Source organism: Amblyomma americanum, chromosome 3 (assembly GCF_052857255.1).
Source record: "Amblyomma americanum isolate KBUSLIRL-KWMA chromosome 3, ASM5285725v1, whole genome shotgun sequence".
Classification (NCBI taxonomy): Eukaryota; Metazoa; Arthropoda; class Arachnida; order Ixodida; family Ixodidae; genus Amblyomma; species Amblyomma americanum.
This window is the reverse complement of record NC_135499.1, coordinates 32,744,891-32,764,784: the sequence shown is the minus strand read 5'-3', so window position 1 is coordinate 32,764,784 and position 19,894 is coordinate 32,744,891. Positions and strand designations below refer to the sequence as shown.

The 19,894-nt window shown below is 45.9% G+C and overlaps 1 protein-coding gene across 1 annotated transcript in view; it reads right to left on the bottom strand.

Moving 5' to 3' along the window:
- LOC144124506 (proteasome adapter and scaffold protein ECM29) overlaps nucleotides 1-19,894 on the bottom strand; it is a 409,805-nt gene that overhangs the window by 282,997 nt on the left and 106,914 nt on the right. The window contains 3 exon segments of the mRNA XM_077657223.1: nucleotides 4,206-4,329; nucleotides 4,574-4,705; nucleotides 18,056-18,150. Of these exon segments, the coding sequence (XP_077513349.1) occupies nucleotides 4,206-4,329; nucleotides 4,574-4,705; nucleotides 18,056-18,150 (351 nt within the window).

Below are 19,894 nucleotides of genomic sequence, written 5' to 3'. Positions count from 1 at the left end.
ATCGGTCAACTGAGTAACATTCGCGTCGGCGCTTGCACTTTTTGGCTCTGTTACAAGCCGCACCTTCTCCTCACTGGAGACAAGCAACTCATTACGCTCCTCGTCTACAGCTGCCTGTACCGCTCCTTCAAAAGTAGACGGCGCCTTAGACAGAACAAACCTGCGCACCGGATCCCTCAAGCCAGTGATGAACTGGGACGTCATCTGCTCCAGAAGCAGCTCTCTGGCGTGCTTTTGCTTTGAACTATCAGGCCCCGGTTCTCGCGCTAGGGTTTCGTTCCCAAGGAAGCGAAAGCGGGAGAAAAACGCGCGTGCGTCTTCCCCCGGCTTCTGCCGAGCGCCGAGGAACCGCCTGAGCTTTACGCTAGAAGGTTCCCTGTCAAAATATTTAAACGCTAGCTTTTTAAATTCAGCCAACGTGCCCGCCTTCCTGACTCCCTCATCTGTCCAGGCAAAATCATGTGCTGCCCCTGACATGCGACATTTCGCCATTCCCAGCTGTTGTGCATCCGTTAACCCGCCCATTTTGCACACCTGCTCCAACATGTCAAAAAATTCAACAATAGACGGCCCCTGACCGTCGCCAGTGAATCTCTCCACCATGTTTGCTAATGCAAGTACGCTTGCCCCAAAGGGCTGTGCACTCGAGTGGGCTTCTTCCATATTAGACCAAATATAGTCAGTGCCTCAAGCTCCTCTCGCCGGGGGTGCAGTCCAGCTTTTGCCCAATGATTTAAGTGTGGACCCCACTTCTGACACCAATGTGATGAACCAGTTTCTTAAAATGGCCCTGGGTCCACACTGGGCATGAGGAGATTGATGCACCGACTCCAAAATGATTTTGAAGTGATTTAATTAAAGCATCTGGCTCGATGCCGCTTACGGGACAGAAGCTGGGCTCGTCGTCGCCGGGGCTGAGTCAGCGTGGTGTGGCACGGGCTCGATGAATGGCTGGTTGTCTGCAGCGGCCGGGCTGGGAGTTCCTCGTGGCTGTGCCGCCCTCGTTCTCTGCTGGTCGTTGGATGAGCTGCCAGGCGTGGAGGCGCGTTGGCGAAGGTCGAACGTTAGCGACGGCTAGACCCCGGGCTCAGGTCAATGCGCAGCCCCAGACTTCTGCCTCGCTCCGTCTCCGGCCCTCTCGTACACTCGCCCCGATCGCTCTCCTCCTTCCTCCCGTCGGCTTCCGCTTTTAAAGCCTTTGCTTCTTTCTTCAGCCGTGGCCGCGCCTTTGTCCACTCCCCCGTGGCTCTCGAGGGGTGCATAATGACGGGGACACTTAAGCGTCGTTCGACAGGGCCGTCGACGGTTACCATATATGGTCATGTTTCTCCGCCACAACCAAATATGGTCATGTCTCTCCGCTGCGACCCGACGCCAGGACGGCGCGGCCAACCGTCTCCAGGAAAAGTCACTGACCGGCTCGCCGTGGCACCGGTGCAGGTGCACGAATCGTCACACCGGCGCTCTCCGCCACACAAGCGCCTGGCACGCCAAGCTAATCATGTGAGCAACCCCATGTGATGGTGATGGGTGCGCACTGCTCGTGCCGTGCCTTTCTTGGTATGTTCTATTATTTTTCGCTGCTTTTGGATACGGGTTGTTGATGTGCCGACAGAGCTGGAACACAGTGCATTTTGTCCAATGTGGTAGCTTGTTGCGATCGTGGACATTTTTCTCTCATCAGTTCGTGTTTTATCACCATAAAAAATTCATGTGGTTCAGCCAAATTTCAAGTAACGCAGCGCTAGCTAACAGATAGTCGGCACAGCGAGTTAGTCATATCAAGGTCAATCGCCACAGCACCATCACTACATGGAGTTCTCAAATACACGTGGTTCAATGAGAGCGGTGTTGGAGAATTGAAAAACTTCGTAATATATCGAGGAATTCGCTATATGAAGGTTCCTTACATCTAGCTTAACTGTCACCATTTTGTTGAGCTTCCCTGTATGATGCATGAGCTGTTAATAGTGCTACTCTATGGCTTCACTGCACAACAACAGTGCCTTGTGGTCTTGTGATAGAGAATAGGCATGCCAGAGCGAAGTTAATCGGGGCTCTGATTATGGCTGCCTCTTCATCAACGGAAATCATCATGCACTTTCTTGTTCCAACACCGATACTCATCCTGGCCTTGTAAAACTAGTGCAGTGTCAGTATCGCCAAGTACATCAGATGCACTGCCCAATGGCCAAACCACGTGTCGCAATTATGAAAATGGAAACAAAACCGCATACATCACCTCAGAAGCACGGGCTCTGTGCAGTGAGGAGAGTGGAGAATGAGAGAACTCCAAAGACCTAGGCAACTCTTCCATGGCACAGCAGGCTATGCACACAATGCTGTGTGACGTGGTTGCGCAAGCTGTGAACCCAAGTTCTGGTGAAGATCAGCTAAAAATTTTGTCGTGTTGATGTCAACAATTCCTCCGAAAAAAACACTCCATGCAGGATGTGGTGCCCAACAGAATGGGTTATGCAAGGTAATATCAATTTGCCATATGAAATGGCTAGACAAGTGTTCCAATACACTGTAGCGCAGCAAAAGACGAGGACACAAGAGACGAGAGACGAACACCACGAGCGCTAACTTCCAACAAATTTTATTCTCCTGAAGCATCACATTTATACACCAGAAAACAGTAATCACACGTGCGAACAGTATCGATTTCTTAGAAAAACGAGCTCTTTATCTGAGAGGAGAATGGAAGGTGTGCTAACACACGAGCATCCTGACCTATTTATCTTTTCGGCTTCAATGATTTCGCGCGTTAACCTTTCTCTACTTTTTCCTATCACAACACTTTTATCAAAGAAAGGCTTACAGGATTTTGACTTGCATGCGAGAATGTGGTCAACTAGCGATCCGCCTTGCCCGTTTCTCGCTCGCAACGTCAGAAACAGGCAAGGCGGATCGCTAGTTGACGACATTCTCGCATGCAAGTCAAAATCCTGTAAGCCTTTCTTTGATAAAAGTGTTGTGATAGGAAAAAGTAGAGAAAGGTTAACGCGCGAAATCATTGAAGCCGAAAAGATAAATAGGTCAGGATGCTCGTATGTTAGCACACCTTCCATTCTCCTCTCAGATAAAGAGCTCGTTTTTCTAAGAAATCGATACTGTTCGCACGTGTGATTACTGTTTTCTGGTGTATAAATGTGATGCTTCAGGAGAATAAAATTTGTTGGAAGTTAGCGCTCGTGGTGTTCGTCTCTCGTCTCTTGTGTCCTCGTCTTTTGCTGCGCTACAGTGTATTGGAACTATGTACCAACCAGCCCAAAAAGCCACGCTACTGGACAAGTGTTCATTGCACAGTATTATAAACTGATGTACTCAGTGCACAATGGCCTGTGAGGTTCACCTGGGGTTCCTTGTATCCCTCTGTACAAAAATTCTGTTTTGTAAAAAACTAGATATGTCTCTCGTCTCTTGTGTCCTCGTCTTTTGCTGCGCTACAGTGTATTGGAACTATATGAAACACAAGGTCTTCCCTGAGCTTGCAAGGAGCATAGGTACTGCTTTGTTATGTCCATTATTATGTTACAAACCGGTTCATAAAAGTAGTGAGGATTAACTGGACTCGTATTCGTGTTTTATAAAAAATTCACAATCAGTTTTTACTGACAGCATTTAGTTCACAAAAAAAATCTGATACTCACAAGTCCATAAAAAAAAAACTCATGCCATACATGCTTCTCAAACTACAGTCAAAAGTTGGCAGTTGTTGCTGAAATGTCACAGTATCAATTTGCCCAAGGGTTCTTGTTAGTGGTTTTTTAAAGAAAGGAATTGGAGCAGTAATTGTTTCTTGCTTCTTGGTGGACACCTCAACTGTGCAGTAAGGAAAGGCGTACAAATTAGCAGGTCAGAGTCAGTAGCAGGCCAAGGTCGAGCTCTCCTCCATTCCTCTCATTAAAGGTATTTTCCCTCTCTCTTAAGAAAAGGCAGGAAGGTGGTAGTGAAAGAAGAAAGAGAGGAAGAGGTGCCGTAGTGGAGGGCTCCAGAATAATTTTGACCACCTGGGGATCTTTAACCTGCCCTCATCACCATGGACACTATCACAATGGACACCGGCTGCCGCAGTCGGGTCCAGTACTTGGGCTCAGTAGCCGAGTGCCCCAAACTGTTCTTATGTCCGGAAATGTGTGGACAGCTGAAATGTGGGCCTTTTCTAGTGCCCGAAATAAGTGCCAAGCAAAGCTACGTACGAAAGGTGTTGGCCAGCAGGATAACAGCTTCGGTGGCGTCCTCAATACCCAGTTCTGCCCGATGGCGATGACAGAGGGCGTGTGCCACCACCAGGAGCGATGACTGCTTCATTTCCGATGGACCCTGCATTTACAATGGACTCCCATCACAAGGTGCAAAAACACAAAAGGTTGCATGATTTGCTTCATGTAGTCAGAAGCAAGCCGTGCACAAGATAACAGTATCTAGCACCAAATCATATACTGAACGGACTGTGGTCTGGCAAGGGAAAACCACGCAGAGGAAGGTAACACCATGCCTTCACAATGTAACCAAAGCAAGAAACAATGCTTCAGTGCACACGAAGCAGACAAGACAGTGGACTCACCTCGGCCCGTATGTCAGCGCAGAGTGCTTGCAGGTCCGCGCAGAAGATGTCTGGTGGGTGAGCAGCTACCAGCATGCCCACCAGCTGGGCAGCACACTCACGCACCGCTTCTTTGCCTGAAGAAAGGAGGCCCTGCACCCACGCACCACTGCACCATCACTGCTGTGCGTACGCTATTATCAAGAAAAAAAAAACAGCATTCTCACAAAGTGGCAACACAACTGTGAGGGGCCTGAACTGACATTGAAGTTACCCGGGCTAATTCCTCACGTGACTTGGCATCGCTCTGGCATGACTAACCTACACTCAGTGAACTCCGTATCCGTACCCCGTTTGATGATACTGTATTTTGGTAGAATTAATAACCATTATGCCATAAATTGCAAACAGCTGGCTTCCTTAGCTGCACTGCTGCATAATGCCCTTCTACACAGAACTAGCCCAAGGAACCCACACTCCCAGTAAGTTGGAATAAGCCTCTGCAAACTGCAGCAATTCTGCCAAGTGTTTGCTAAAAATTTTACAAGTCATTCAAAACTGTGTGTTGAGGCCCTCAAAAGCCTGGGTTAAATTAAACCTCCAAGTCAAACCCACTGAAACTCTGCCACAAAATTACCAAACCTTCAGAGTTCCATGAGCGACATACCTTAGCTTCTCGCCACCAAATCATCCCCATCCGCCTTCTTGGCGCTGGTGGCCTACGCGAATATACAGGTCCCTTCAGTAAATCACCACCATTACAAGTGACTGACGATCTCAATCCCCAATTTCGTTATGTTCAACAAGCTTTTCTGCATACTACCTAAGCCAAAAGGCCGAGAAGCGATTATGGCACGGTTAAGGCGTCCGCCAATATGCAAGACAGATACTGCGCGATTTCCTTTCTCAAACAGCCAAATCAATTCAATTCAACATGCTTTTCAGATTCTTATAGATTCGGCACTTACTTCAAAAACTACATTTTCAAAAACAGCCTCGGATAATATATACTGCAATGAAAAATTTACTTTTTATGCTGCTTTGCAGCCATTTAAAATAAATGCAGTGACAAAATTCTGCACGGTTGTCACACACTGCTTCTTTTGAAAAGAGGCATAAATCAACAATAAATCAACATTTGATTCTTGCAATGCAAGTGCAAGCAATGAATCGGAAGGCAACACTCATACTTGGATACAACTTGAGCCAAAGACACCAACAGCTGCAGATACGAGAGTTTAATTTCTGACTTGTGGCCGCTTTATAACCCAAAACTGCTCTTCTAAAGGTATGGCAAATAATGCGGCACATGTCCTTTGTAGTGTGTCTGCCACAATCTTCACACGCCTTATTTGCAACACGTGAGGTAGTTGTTCCCGTCACCACTAATTCCAGCTTCAATGGCACCCATCATTACATCAATGGTCACTTTCAGCCCGCATACAGTTCCAGACCCCTGTTTGGTATGCGAATCAAAATCACGGGTGGTTTAGCTTGAGACTAATCATGAATTATGCGCTAGCATGGTTAGCCCCGATTTTAGATGGTTTAGCTCGACTTTCTATGGCTTTGCTTGATTTGAACTAGCTTACCTTGGTAGATATGTCATATGATGTAAGCTTCCGTGATGCTGCACCATTTTATACTTGTACTGCAGTTAGTTGGTCATTCTCTATATTCATAGATCCCTGGGAGCTTTCATACCACTCCTGGCAAAGTGAAGTGATGTGTCACAGCCTTGCGATGGCAGGTGCAGCCATTGATGGAGCTTGTGAAACCCAGTTGCTCTTCCTGAGGAACTTGTTGCGCCCTATCATTAATTGCATCTACCACGGTGGTCAGTTTGCTCACAACCTGGTTGGCAGGTTTTGATGACGTCACAAGGTCACGTGACCCAGGTGGCTCATCTGTCACCCAGGAGGGTGGCACCCAGCTCTTCCAGGTCACACAGAGACTGGACAGACAACAGCTTTTCGGTGGAGTGGAAGCCCTAGAGCTAGCACACTAAAATTACTCTGCCTTGGGGTATTCCCCGAAACACTTTGGACAAACACCTTTACCGCCAAGAGTTGCTGATCCCTTCGGCCTTGCCCTGCCATCTGCTAGCCCTTCTGCCTAGCCTGTTTAGTTAACGTACCTCAAGGGCCCTGTCATGGGACATTACAAGAGGGATGAAACTTGAAATGTGGTGGTTAACTAGATGGTTACGGATGGTGATGGCAGTCTTTGATGGTTGATTAAAATAGCAGCAGTCTGATATCAATGCGATTTGGGCCAGAAGGTGGCTATGCAGAGGGAGAACGACTGCTAAAATGTCTCAGTATACCCGCACTGCAGATTGATGCTGTTGGAATGGCCATGCTGGGAAACGTAGTGTTTTGGAAAAAATGAAGACCAATTTAGTGTGGTTAAGACAAAATGCAAATTAGGTGCACTAGCATTTCAGTTTCAGTTCAGGGCTCAGTTTCCAATAGTGAAGAAATCTGCTCTGCAAGGTAGGCACGCTTCAGACAGAGATTGGTGATTTAATAGGTATGTGCCCATTCTCCACTTTACATTCACAGATCGCTGGGAAGTGATGCAGAATTAATTTCAGACACTGCTTTGCAGCTGCAGCTTCTCATCACCCCACTGCATCCACTGCAGGACAAAGGCCTCCAATTAAGACGAGATGTGGCTTGCACAAAATTTTTTCATTTCTTCATGTATCTATAGTAGCTTTTTTGAGCATATTAGAAATAATTTTATGACTATCCTCACAAAATTTCACTCTTATATCTTCAGGAAATTTTTTTCAAATGTATATTTTTCCTATAAATCTTGTAGAAAGGCTGCAGAGTTAAGAAAATGTAGCAGAAGAATGGTTCAACATTTGCTGCATTCCTATTGACATGCTACAAACATCCCTAGAATTTACTTTCACAAAGCATAAATATTCGTTTTGAATTTTTGTGATGCTGCGGCCATTCACATATCTAGAGTGAGAACAAAATTTTATACAAGAAATTTAAAATCCAAAATTTGAAAAACAAAGAATGCCTTGACATGCACTATGGTCCTTGGAGCACAACAAAACAGATGGAGCTAAAACAGATGAAACAACAGTGAAGAAATCTGCTCCGCAAGGTGAGTGTCTAGGCAGAAAACTGTTACAGCGAAAAACGCCTGTTGTCTGAATGCTTCGCCGTAACGCACAGCCACCGCGGTTCACAAAGCAATTTTTTTAGAGTGCTTCCCGGTCAATCTCAGCAACGAAACTTCTGGACATCATAAAAAATGAGGCATACCATTAAGACGGAAAGTGGCAATTAAAACTATTTGTTATTTTTGCATGAAATGCAACCCAGTGAGGCATAAATGTGTACCCTTTTCTGCTGATTTCATTACTGAATTTTATTTGAAGATAGCTGGTATATTTGTTAAGTGATTACAATTAACACCCTCATAAAGCCATTACCAGGGTATTAAATAATTAAGAAGAAAGTGCACATGTTCTTTATGTCAGCATATGTTCACAATGCCCGTTCTGTGAAATAACGCTATTAAATCTTTTTTTTTTCAGATGGACAGTACTCATGAAAATAAAAGTTACATATTTACATGAAAATGTCTCTTACAAAAAATAACCTGGCAAAAACTATTACATGTGCACAAGCAAAAGTTGAGAACTTAACATTGCACTCCTCAATGTATCAGGACCCATGAGCAAAAAAAAAAAAGAATCATTCTACAATCACTTGTTACAAAATGCTGAAGAGACGAGTGATAGCAATAGCAGAAAATGTGAAACCTCAACCATAAAATTTATTTCCTCATTTGCGTTAACTGATCGGTTGGTGTGCTTTTGCTTCTGGTCAGAGAAATGCAACACTGCAACCAACAGAAGCTCTGATCTTCACATCCACTGGTTGGAAAATAATGACATTAGATTTGCGTAGTTAGGCCAAATCCAAATTAGGTGCACCAGCTTTGTGTGGCCACTGTTCTTCATTGTTTGTCGCCCACTTGCCCCCCAGGTACCCGTGACTTTGTGATGTCATCACAACCTGCCACGTGTGTGCATATATATATATATATATATATATATATATATATATATATATGCATACATCTGCTACAAAGCAGGCTTGAGACAACCAAAAACAATGTCTATATGCAGGGAAACGCCATTATAACTACTAGTGCATTAAAAACCATGAGCTCCTACTGAGCATGTGCAGTTCTTGCTAGCGACAGGTGCAAGCAACTGATGGCAGCAGCTGTCAACCACATAGCTCCCAGTTCCCAGGAGCAGTTGGCGTCTCATGGAATTAAATTGCAATTAAATTGGAATTAAATTTGTTTTTCTGGGCAGCGGACACATTCCCCAGAGGAGTAGGAGGAAAGGCGGGGAGGAGGGTGCCACCAAAAGCAGCACCAGGATATTCCTACGGTGTCAAAGGGGTGGGGTGGTAGTAGTACCTCTATAGGGTGAGGTGCGGACATCATTCCTTTTTACGCTAAAATAAAAAACAAATTTGGGCAATGAGATCATGACAGATTTTCTTACTGGTTGCAATAGAATACAAAGACTAAGTCGATTAAGGTGCTTGTGCGCAAAGAAAATCTACTCCTCTTCACAGGCGGAAAGAAGCACCCGGCAAATCAACCGCCTTGCCTTTCCTTGGTGCCGTCACCAAGCACCACACCTTGTGAGAAAGGTGGACTAATCATTTCCTGTGCCACAGCCATCGTATCCTTGCAGGAGTGTTGATGGAGGCTGCAGCTCCAGTTGCCCGATCAACACGGCTCCGTGGTTTTTGTCATCGACATTCCTTGCACAGCTGTGTTGCTGCACGGAACTCCTCTTATTTAAGAGGAGACGCGGGTCTTAAAAATGGTCAAAAAATTGATTTTGAGCAAAACTTGTTTTCGGACCAACGTGCACCTATTCTTAAATTGTTAACGCTAAATTCGGACGGGAAATGCGATAAAATATGCTTTCAATATACCACGGCAGCCACGAAATGCCCTCAAAAAGGCGAAATTTGTTCGACCTTCCCGTGAGCGCCACAGACGCTGCAGTCGGCCGATCGCCGCCACCTTAGGCTTGGTTTGAAGCTGTTCTCTTTGTGCACAATTCGCTATATCTCAAAATGGCGTTGCTCAAGCAAAACGACTGCCCTGGCCAGTTTTCCGGAGACCATTTCCAGGTCGCTGATTGGCTCGCGCACCAAGCGCGCCGTTCCGCGCCTGCCATTGGCTGGCATGACCAACGCGTCATTTTTTTTTCTTTCTCTTTTGCATTCACCAGCGTCGCTGCTGCTTCGTGCACGTCTGCTTTTGCGCTTGTTTTTTCTCGACACGCCGTGTTTCTGCTTTGTGCTGGGAGCTTTTCCATGCGATCAAAATGACGGGAGACAGTCGACTTAAACCATGCATGCAACGAGCTTTTGGAAGCCGTAAGAAACGGGCGTGGAACAAAAAGCTGAAGGCGTTGGCCAAAAGTGCGCCATTGGGACCTGCGTTAGAGCTGGTGGTGGACTCGCTGGATCTGACGGGAACGTCAACCACGCTGCTCGCTGATGACACTGCGGGAACGAGTTCCAGCACGAATTGCATCCCGGATAATGGTACAGTTCGTGTTGATGCCATGTACTATTCTGCGGCGGAGCAGGCGCAGCTTGTTGAGCGATCAGCGCACAAGAAGTCCGCTGTGTCGGAAAAGTCAGCGACTCAGCGTAAGTTTGAACTTCTTGGCGTCAGCGCGGAGTGCCAGGCCGGTAATGATGGTACCGAGTTCGTGATTATGGACATGAAAGTTTTAAACAACTTTTTTGTGCAAGCGAAGTGCGAAACCTGCGGCGCAGGAAGTCTGACTTTGAGCAAGGCAACAGACAAGGAGTATGGCTTAGCTGTAAAGCTCCAGCTCGTCTGCAGCAGCTGCAACTTCGAGAAGAAGTAATTTTCTTCCCCACGAGTAAGTGGAACTGCCAACATAACTCCCTTCGAGGTCAACATGAGGGCCATGAAGGGAATACAGACGATAGGCAAAGGCGGGACTGCCCTTGCAGACTTTTGCGCCTTTATGAACCTGTCACACCGAGGTCTGCACCTTAAGACCTTTCAGGGACACCTGAAAACTTTTGTGAAAGCCTGCGAGCACAGCGACCGCAAGCGAAGCTGCCAGTGTGGCAGTCATCAAGGATCTCTACAGAGACTTCTTGAATCCTGTTGGGAACACTGACGTTATTTTTGATGGTTCGTTGATGACCCGAGGTCGTAGCTCTCACATCAGTGTGGGCTGCATTGTTGAGCTGTACACTGGTCTTGTGATCGACCCCATTGTTAACTCGAACTTTTGTCTCGGATGCGCCATGGGACCACAGCCACAAAATGGAGGCTACAGGGACTGGCTCGCCACCCACTTGTGCCAGCGAAACATCGATCGTAACTCTGGACGCATGGAAGTGGAGGCTGTGCTGACCATGTTTCAGAGGTCTCTGGCTAAGTATGGTCTGCGCTACACGACCGTCCTCTCTGATGGAGACAGCCGGACTTTTCATGCTTTGTCAGAAGCAAAAGTGTACGGATTCATAAAGATTGACAAGAAGGATTGCATCAATCACGTTAATAAGCGAATGGGGACTGCTCTGCTGAACCTGGTATAGAAAGAAGGCTCAAGGTGAATCTCTTGGCGGAAGAGGCAAGCTGGCACAGGAAAAAATCAAGATCACCAACTACTACGGCTATGCCCTGAGCAGCAACAGTATTGACGTTACAGGCATGAAGAAGGCAGTGGAAGCTACACACCTGCACATGACTTCTACAGATGATGTCCCAAACCACTCCAAGTGCCCTGAGGGTGCTGACTCTTGGTGCAAGTTCAACAGAGCCTTGGCCAATGGTGAACTTCCACCTCCACACAAGAGTGCCCTCCCGGCTTTAGTTGGGGTTGCTCTGGAGCCAGTGTTTGCAAGGCTCAGCGATGAGAACCTGTAGGCACCGTGCAGTGAAGGAAAGACTCAGAATGCGAGTGAGAGCCTACACTCTCTCATTTGGACGCAAGCTTCAAAGAATGGGAATGCTTCTTTGGAAAGTGTGAAGCGGGCTGCTGCTGAGGCTGTTGCCATCTACAACCAAGAAAGGAGGGCAACTAATGAATCCATCACTGCAAGTCTGGGCTATGCTGCTGGTGGCTGCCTTGTTCGCCAAAGTCTAGAAAAAGACGCACTGCCTTCGCACAAAGCAAATGGAGCTCAGCTAAAGAGCACTAATACGAAAGAGACTGACAAGGCGGCACAAAACGGGAGCGACGGAAGATTACAGTCCTGGACTGCTATGAAGACGTTCTCCAGCAGCACAGAGCAGCGTACTGCCTAACATCCAGGCGGTTCTTCTCAAAGACAGAGTAGGAGGCGTGTCGAGTGTCGCACCCAACGGTCCTTTTCAGGACCACCCAACTGCTTGCCATGGTGGGGGCTCGGATCTCCTTGGCTCCGGACCGCTAGGTCTCTCAAAAAACAGTTTTCAGGATTCAAAATATTGTCTTAAGAGCTCAACACCCTAGTCCTGCACTCCATTGTCTCTAAAAAAATGTACCGATAATTTCATGAGAAATCATTTTCTTTACAACTTCATCACGCTTACACCTTCAACATTTTTTTTATTAATGTTTCCTTGGGTGGAATAAGACACTTTTTGTTTTGCTTTGTACGGAAACAGATAGGGAACATCTAAATAATATGCGTTGTTGAAGATTCTTCCCAAAATTTTCTGTAGTCAGTGTCAAAACTTTAAATGCGATTTTCTCAGAGTCATGTTTTTTGCCAACATCAATAGCCTTACGGAACTTTTCATTATGTTTTTGTTCTGCAACTGTAATAAATTTTACACCGTTGATTTCAGAAAGAATTGAACTGTGGAGCTATGCTATTTTTATGTGGCTAAGTTGAAGATATCAAATTTTGTGAACAATAATACCAGCTAATTATATTCCAGAATTGTGATGCATCGACATAATTGAACATTTTTATATGATGATGTATCTTAACAATATAGATAGCATAGCTCTGCATGGCAGGTCTTTGGCTACGGCTACATTTTAATCGGAACCAAAAAATGCTGAGGGAAAGTGCCTTAATGAGCCGTAATAAATTACCTAATTAGGCTTCAGTTATTTTTCCATAAGTAGAGAACTAATAGAGATAAGCTGAAACTAATTATGTGTTAGAAAACAGGAGGAAGAAATACATATGCATACCTAATTTCATTACAATATCTCTAATAATATAAATTTTCGTTTTAAGACCAGTCCCCTTAAGTGCTCAATTAGCGTAGTGGAGTTTGTGCAGAGAGGTAATCTAGACAGAAGGCCTAAGTTCTTGCTGTACACGATGAATAAGCTCGTTTATAAAAGATTAGGGCAAAAAACAGAATGAATTAAAGCAGAAGTTTGGGCTAGTTGGTGAATATTCATGGTGCAAAATGGCGCAAACCAGATGAAACAAACGAGAGAAGGAAGCCGTCACACATGCTGTGGTGTCTTCCTTCTCTTGTGTGTCCTGTCCAGTGCTTTTCACCATGAACAGAATGGATAGCACAAGCACTGAAAAGAACAGTGAAAAAAAAGGGCATAGTCTTTTGTCCTTCCTTCCTAGTGCTTCCCAGCTACCTCTCGATTCTTCTGGGGAAATTTGAGTAGTGCAGTCAAGCCTTTTCATAGGCATCTTGACCCTGCCATGCAACTCCACCATCGTATTAAGCCTTCGCGACAAGGGGAAGAACTGCAGCTGTGACAAGCTGCTGACCGCCAGGTGCATGCAGGATATAAGGATTGCAGTAGGGCTTTGTTCTTAGAATGGGCCATGGTAAAGGTGTCTTTACTATTCACAAAAACTAGCTTTTGGAATTTTGAAGAGGGCTTATGCTGCCCTCAGGGATCCCTGTGGGCAGAGATTGGTCACTCGAGCAGTCTTTATACACTTGCACTCATACACCTCACTATAGTGCCACAAAAGCTTGCCCAAAAAGCTGGATTTTTTTTTTTAATCTTAAAGGTCTACCAAGCACCTATATCCTTAAAATGAAATGGAGGAAAAATAAAATGCAAAATAGCTTCTGATGATCCATATGTTGAATGCGATGCTCATGTATATTTTCTCCCGTTATCACATTCCTTCCTAGCGAATTGCTCGAAGTGCAGTTGCACTCAATTAAAAAACAATGGGTCCAGTTGATAGATGCCCAAGAAAAAGATGTACAACCGTTTCATGACGCGTTATGCTGCTGGAGCTATCAGACTGCCCCCCAAATCCTGACTGGGATGTGCACACACACCACTGCAAGTGGCTCACACATCGCATCGGAGTTAGATGTGCCGGGTACCTATGACTCTCACATGCTGTTTGTTCATTTTGTCCGGTTGTTGGCAGTAAGTGCTCTGCTCATAATATAAACGGCAACCACAAGGTGGACTTTCATAGTGCTTTGTCAAAGCGGTATTCACAGGCTCCCTCAGAGTCGCCAAGTTTTGGTTTGGTTTGGTTTGGTTAATAGGGGTTTAACGCCCCAAGTGGATCAGGCTATGAGGGACGCCATTGTGGAGGGCTCTGGAAATTCCGTCCACCTGGGGTTCTTTAACGAGCACCGACATAGAACAGTACACGGGCTTCTAGCATTTCGCCTCCATCAAAATGTGACGGCCGTGGCCGGGATCGAACCCACGTCTTTCGGGTCAACAGATGAGCGCCATGACCACTGGGCCACTGTGGAAGCTCGAAGTGAAGGTTTGACGCCACCTGGCACATTTTCAGGCAATGGTACCAAGTTTTTAGACTTACTGCATCACACCATGAAAGGAGGCCTTTAATTAATTATGGGGCAATATATCAGCCAGACGCAAAAATCTTCGCCTGCAAATATGGTCATTTCTGCGTCTACACCACTTTGGTTTGTAAGGATGCCAGCTTTACTGAATGATAACTGATGACCACCTCTCACAGATCACACTAGCGTTACATGCAGGCGCAGAAGTTTTAGTCTTAGCTAGAGTCAGTTTTTGGGCCATTTAAGTGCAGAGACACTTGGTGAGCTTAACACTATGCACTGCAAGAGAAAGCACCCTTTTTGGAAGCTCTGATGCAATGCAGGTGTTCACAAGGTGCAACCACCTAGTATCTGCTCTTGGTCGGCAGTGATACAAGCATGCAGATTTGATGATGTAAGTGCTCAAGATCTTTAGGTTTGTAATGTTTAATCTGGCTTCTAAGGAATCCCCGCAGTGGTGGCTCAGTGGTTAGGACACTCGGCTACTGAGCCTGAGTACCTGGGTTCCAACCTGACCATGGCGGCCACATTTCGATGGCGGCAAAGCGAAAAAGGTGCCCATGTGCTGTGCGATGTCAGTGCACCATAAAGATCCCCAGGTGGTTGAAATTATTCCGGAGCCCTCCACTGTGGCACCTCTTTCTCTCTTCCTTCTTTCACTCCCTCCTTTATCCCTTCCCTTACAGGGCCCACAGTGGGTTCAGATGTCAGGCCATATATGAGACAGATACTGTGCCATTTCCTTTCCTCAAAAACCAATTTTCAATTTCTGAGGAATCTATGATCAGTGCTATGATCAGTTATCGTCAGTGCACAGGTGATAACTAGCGCAACTGACGAATGTGCTTCCACACAAGCCAAGATTCCCTCTCAGCCTGTAGCTCTGATCAGATGCGATAAGGTCTCGCTTTTTATGACCTGCCATACAAAAAACTCATGACTTCCAGCATTTGAAGGGAAGAGCTACCGCTGCCAATCCACAAGAGGGCTGCTCCTCCTCTACTATAAGACTGTTTCCCGAAGTGGACAAACCTCACAGCTAAGTGCACAGAAGCCGAGGTGATGATGTTGTGCACCAGCTACAGACTTACTTTTTTTGCCTTGGTCTTTCTATGTGTGACACATGGTCTTTTCATTGTCTTGATGCAAAAAACGGAAGCAGTAGCAATGCTCATGTAGGAATGCACAGCTAGCCTCGGCACAAGAGTTCCTGGCACCTGCGTGCTCACTGTGACCAAATTGTGTGTCTGTGGACATTCATTACATCTGAGGTTCAGTGCCATAGGCCTACTATAAATTGTGACAGTCGCATCATCTTTGTTCGCACTAAGCAAGTGCTCGTTATAAGTGGGCTCGACTGCACTCCATTTATCTCGAAAATTCATTCCTCACAACCATTAGCTTTCCTCTACTAGTCCTCGTGTACTTCCATCTGAGCTAGACTTGCAAGCAGCGCCAAAGATCCCATAAATTAGTCAAACAGGACAGTACAGCAACAACCACGAAAGCACAAGGTAACAATTAGTCGCAAGGAACTGCCTTCAGTCTTCGCAGCCTGCTTTCTCCTTATCACCACTTCCGTCTCACTTGTTCTGCGCAGCACCGTAGAACCCATTAACCCGTACCACTAGCTTTTGCAAGGGCTGTTCCCTCATGGGCATGTGGGCCCACAATGTAGAGCTGGAAGCTGGTGGGGAGCATTCGTGGCCTCCACAGTGCAGCACGAAACAAGAAAGTCTTCTTTTTACGTACGAGCTGGACGTTGCAGTGCTCACTGAAACCTAACTGCATGATAACATTCCTGATAAAGACATGATACCTGATTCTCGCGAAATTGCACGCCACGACCGCAGCTCCAGAGTGGGTGGCGTAGCCATTGTGATAAAGAAAGGAACAGATTATACACTTCGACCACATGACAGTAGTGCAGAAATGGTCTGGATTCTGCTTCATACTTCCAAACACAGCATTCTCGTTGGCGCTGTTTACAGGCCACCAAATTCAGATTTGAGTACACTTGAGACACTATGATTTTCTACATGACAACAAAAAGTGATAGACGCATATCATTTTGTGCGGTGATTTTAACTTGCCTAAGATAAACTGGGAATTGCTGAGCATCTCGTCTTCATGCCGGCATTCTGATTTCCTACTTGATATTGCTTTTTCATTTAATTTGAAGCGGGTTGTGGTCAAACCATAACAGGTCACTGCGACCACGAGTTCGCTTTTAGATCTTGTGTTTGTATCTGATGTTATTGAACGGCTGGGGTTTATGGTAGATATTATGCCTAGTATATCTGACCACGATCTAGTGCTCTTCAAAACCAAATTGGCACGTCCAATTACACGCAGAACAACGAAACAATTTTATGACTTCAATAACGCTGAGGATGAAAATATTCTAGATCTTAAACAATACTACGACAAATTTTCTGCTATGCACATTGACAGCGACACGAGTCCGAATGACTTGTGGTTGTATTTTAAAGATACGGTGCAGAGGTGTATACATCGGTACGTCCCGCTGAGGAATAAAAAAAAAATCCATAGCCAGAGTCCTTGGATTACACGTGAAATACTTCATTTAAAGTGCCATATAAAACGCCTTTCCCACAATATGTCGAAAGTCGGACACAGTACTCTGGCATCACTTCGCAGAAGCTTAAGAAACAACATAAAGTAGGGGTGTGCGAATACTCAAAATTTTGAATATGAATAGAATATGTTTCATATTCGGTTCATATTCGTATTCGACAAATGATATTCGTGAATTTCCGAATATTCGAAAATTCACGAATACTCGGCAGCGATCGTATACCGCGCAGACGTTCGTAAATTTGGTTGTGCATACAAGCTGCATACCAGCTGGATACAAGCTGTCGTTCTTCCCAAGAACGCCAGCCGATTGGAATGCGTTGCCTCGCGAAGTGGTCACCTTATCGTCAGCCGAAACCTTTTTATCTGCAATCAACCCCGGTCAACCCGGTCAAGTTAGGGTATTTGGTTCAATTCTGGAGTGTTGCCCTTGTCGCGTTTTGTTTTAGATCTTGATTTGAAGTGTTTGTTGCTCGTCTATTATTTGAGTTGTTCCGCGCAAATTTTGCTGCCTGCCTGCAGGCCTTCTTTTTCCCCTTTTTCGTTGTTTGCTATTGACAAAGCACTGTGCAATTGTATCCCCACTCCTGCTTTGGCCACCAAAAGGCGGCTGGCAGTATTGAATAAATAAATAAAAAAGTGAGGAATAATGTTGAACACCCTAGCTCATGAAGGCACCACTTTTGCTGCTCCCATTCAAATCACAGGACTCCCCTCCTGAGCTATCACAATGAATCGATAACCTCAGTGTGTTTATTGTGCAGCAGCAGTCCATTCAGGACAAAAAAGGATAGCTGGAAGTCACACAGCATGCCGTGCGACTTTCAAGAATGATTGTTGCGAGCCAAGGTATGAGAAGCAGTTCATTCTGGCTTGCCAGTATGGCAAGGAGAGAAGTGGTTACAATTTGGAGCACACACAGTTAAGAGTAGCTTGGGGGGTGCTGGAGGGAGGACATAGTTAGCCTTGCATGACATTGAATGGCCTCAGCTTTGATCTACACGAGTGGGTGATGCCAATTGAGGCCCTTTCCCTAATGAAGCTAGCTTTTAAGTGGGTGGCCGCACAGCTGCCACTGGGCCGAAGTGGAGTGCATGCCTTGAGGGCAGTCTTCTCAGCCTCCAACATGCCGGCCGCCTGGTCCGGGGCAGCTGCGGCCACCAGCTCCACCAGGGACACCAGGGGTCCTTCGTCTGCACACACACCAATCCAAAAAAACGCTCCCCACAGTGAGAACAATGAACATTTTGAAAACACTTCTGGTTGAAATCAATTACCTTTCAGCCATAAAATAATTAGACCTTTATTTTCCTACTGATGAACACCACAAGTTGAGAAAAAAATTGGAGAGGACACTTAAGCTCTGCCTTAAGGGCATGACATGATAGCATAGAGGGTAAATTCAAAAGTAAGCAGGTCATTCTCTACTTTATATTCATAGATCCCTTAGAGTCCTCATACCCCTCCTGGCACAGTGGTTGGTACAGCAGTCAAGCCATGCGCCACTGCCCTGCGATGGCAGGAGCACCTCGCAGTGGTGGGCCTTGTAAGCCCGGGTTGCATTTCCCAAGTGGAAAATCATTCATTTAACTGCCACCTGCCACAGTGAGCAGTTTACCCATTACCCGGTGGGTAGGTTGCGATGGTGCCAAATGGTCACATGGCATCTGCTCCCTAGGATGCTCTCCGGGGACCACCTGCCAGATCCATGCTCATGATTTTTCACTCACAATGCTGACGCCGACAATGGCGACAACTCTGATGCCGACAATGCTGACACCGGATTTTCTGCTGACTAGGCAGGCCTTTATTGTGTTAAGAAAGAAGATCCATTCCCCTACGCTTTCCTTGGCTTCGGTGATATTCGGCTCCCTTTGTATGTATGTCATTAACAAGCCCCTTATTTCCCTACCTTTGCCTGCTCAATAGCTTAACAAGGACCTCGGCACACCACACCAGCCACACCACCACCAGCGACACATCAGAGCAGAAATCTACCTGCAAAAGCCGGTTTCCACTTCGTTGCCTGTCTGGCCAACTACCATCAGACATCACGTCAATGAGGAACAATGCGCCGCACATAAATGTTCTGTCTGATTGGAGCAAATGCGAATACAGTTAAATCTCGATGTAACGAACTGCAATGTAATGAAATCCTCGATGTAACAAAGTATCCCAGTTTTCATAACTTTGCGTCCATAGAACACCATGTATTTTCAGCTTCAGTCTAACGAAGTAGATTTTGCTGCACTTTCAATGTAACGAAATTTCACTGCTGGCCGGAAACGAACCCGAGGACAAATTATTGTGGACACGAGTGGTTGAGCGCAGCTTGTGCCGAAACATGCATCGGAGCATGTATGTAATATGAGAGCTCATATTTGAACAGCGCAATAAAACAACGGGACACAACGAAGAAAGGACACCACAAGCGCTGTCTCGCAACTAGATTTTTAATTCACGTCCAAGCATCTTAAATACTAAGAACACCAAACACAAACAAGAGGGAAAAAAACAAAAAAAAAACGACACAAAGCTGCTAATCATGCCCACAAAGGTGACAATCAGCACGAGCGCTAGACTACACATCTTGGCCGGATAAAAACATCATCTCTTTATCAGTTAGTGTGACAGAAGGATCACTAATGCAGCTATCAGGTTCCAAGCGGATGTGCTTGGACGTGAATTAAAAATCTAGTTGCGAGACAGCGCTTGTGGTGTCCTTTCTTCGTTGTGTCCCGTTGTTTTATTGCGCTGTTCAAATATGAATCAATACCAACTCGCCCAGTTCGCAGCTTTAATATGAGAGCTGCCCACCTTTCATGTACGGAGTGCATAGGCAGATGTAACTACTACGGTGATAATTGTGGCGAGCATGCCGCCGGCCTTGCCATCTGGGTACTACGGGCAAGTGCTGTGTCATGCAAGCGTGTTGTC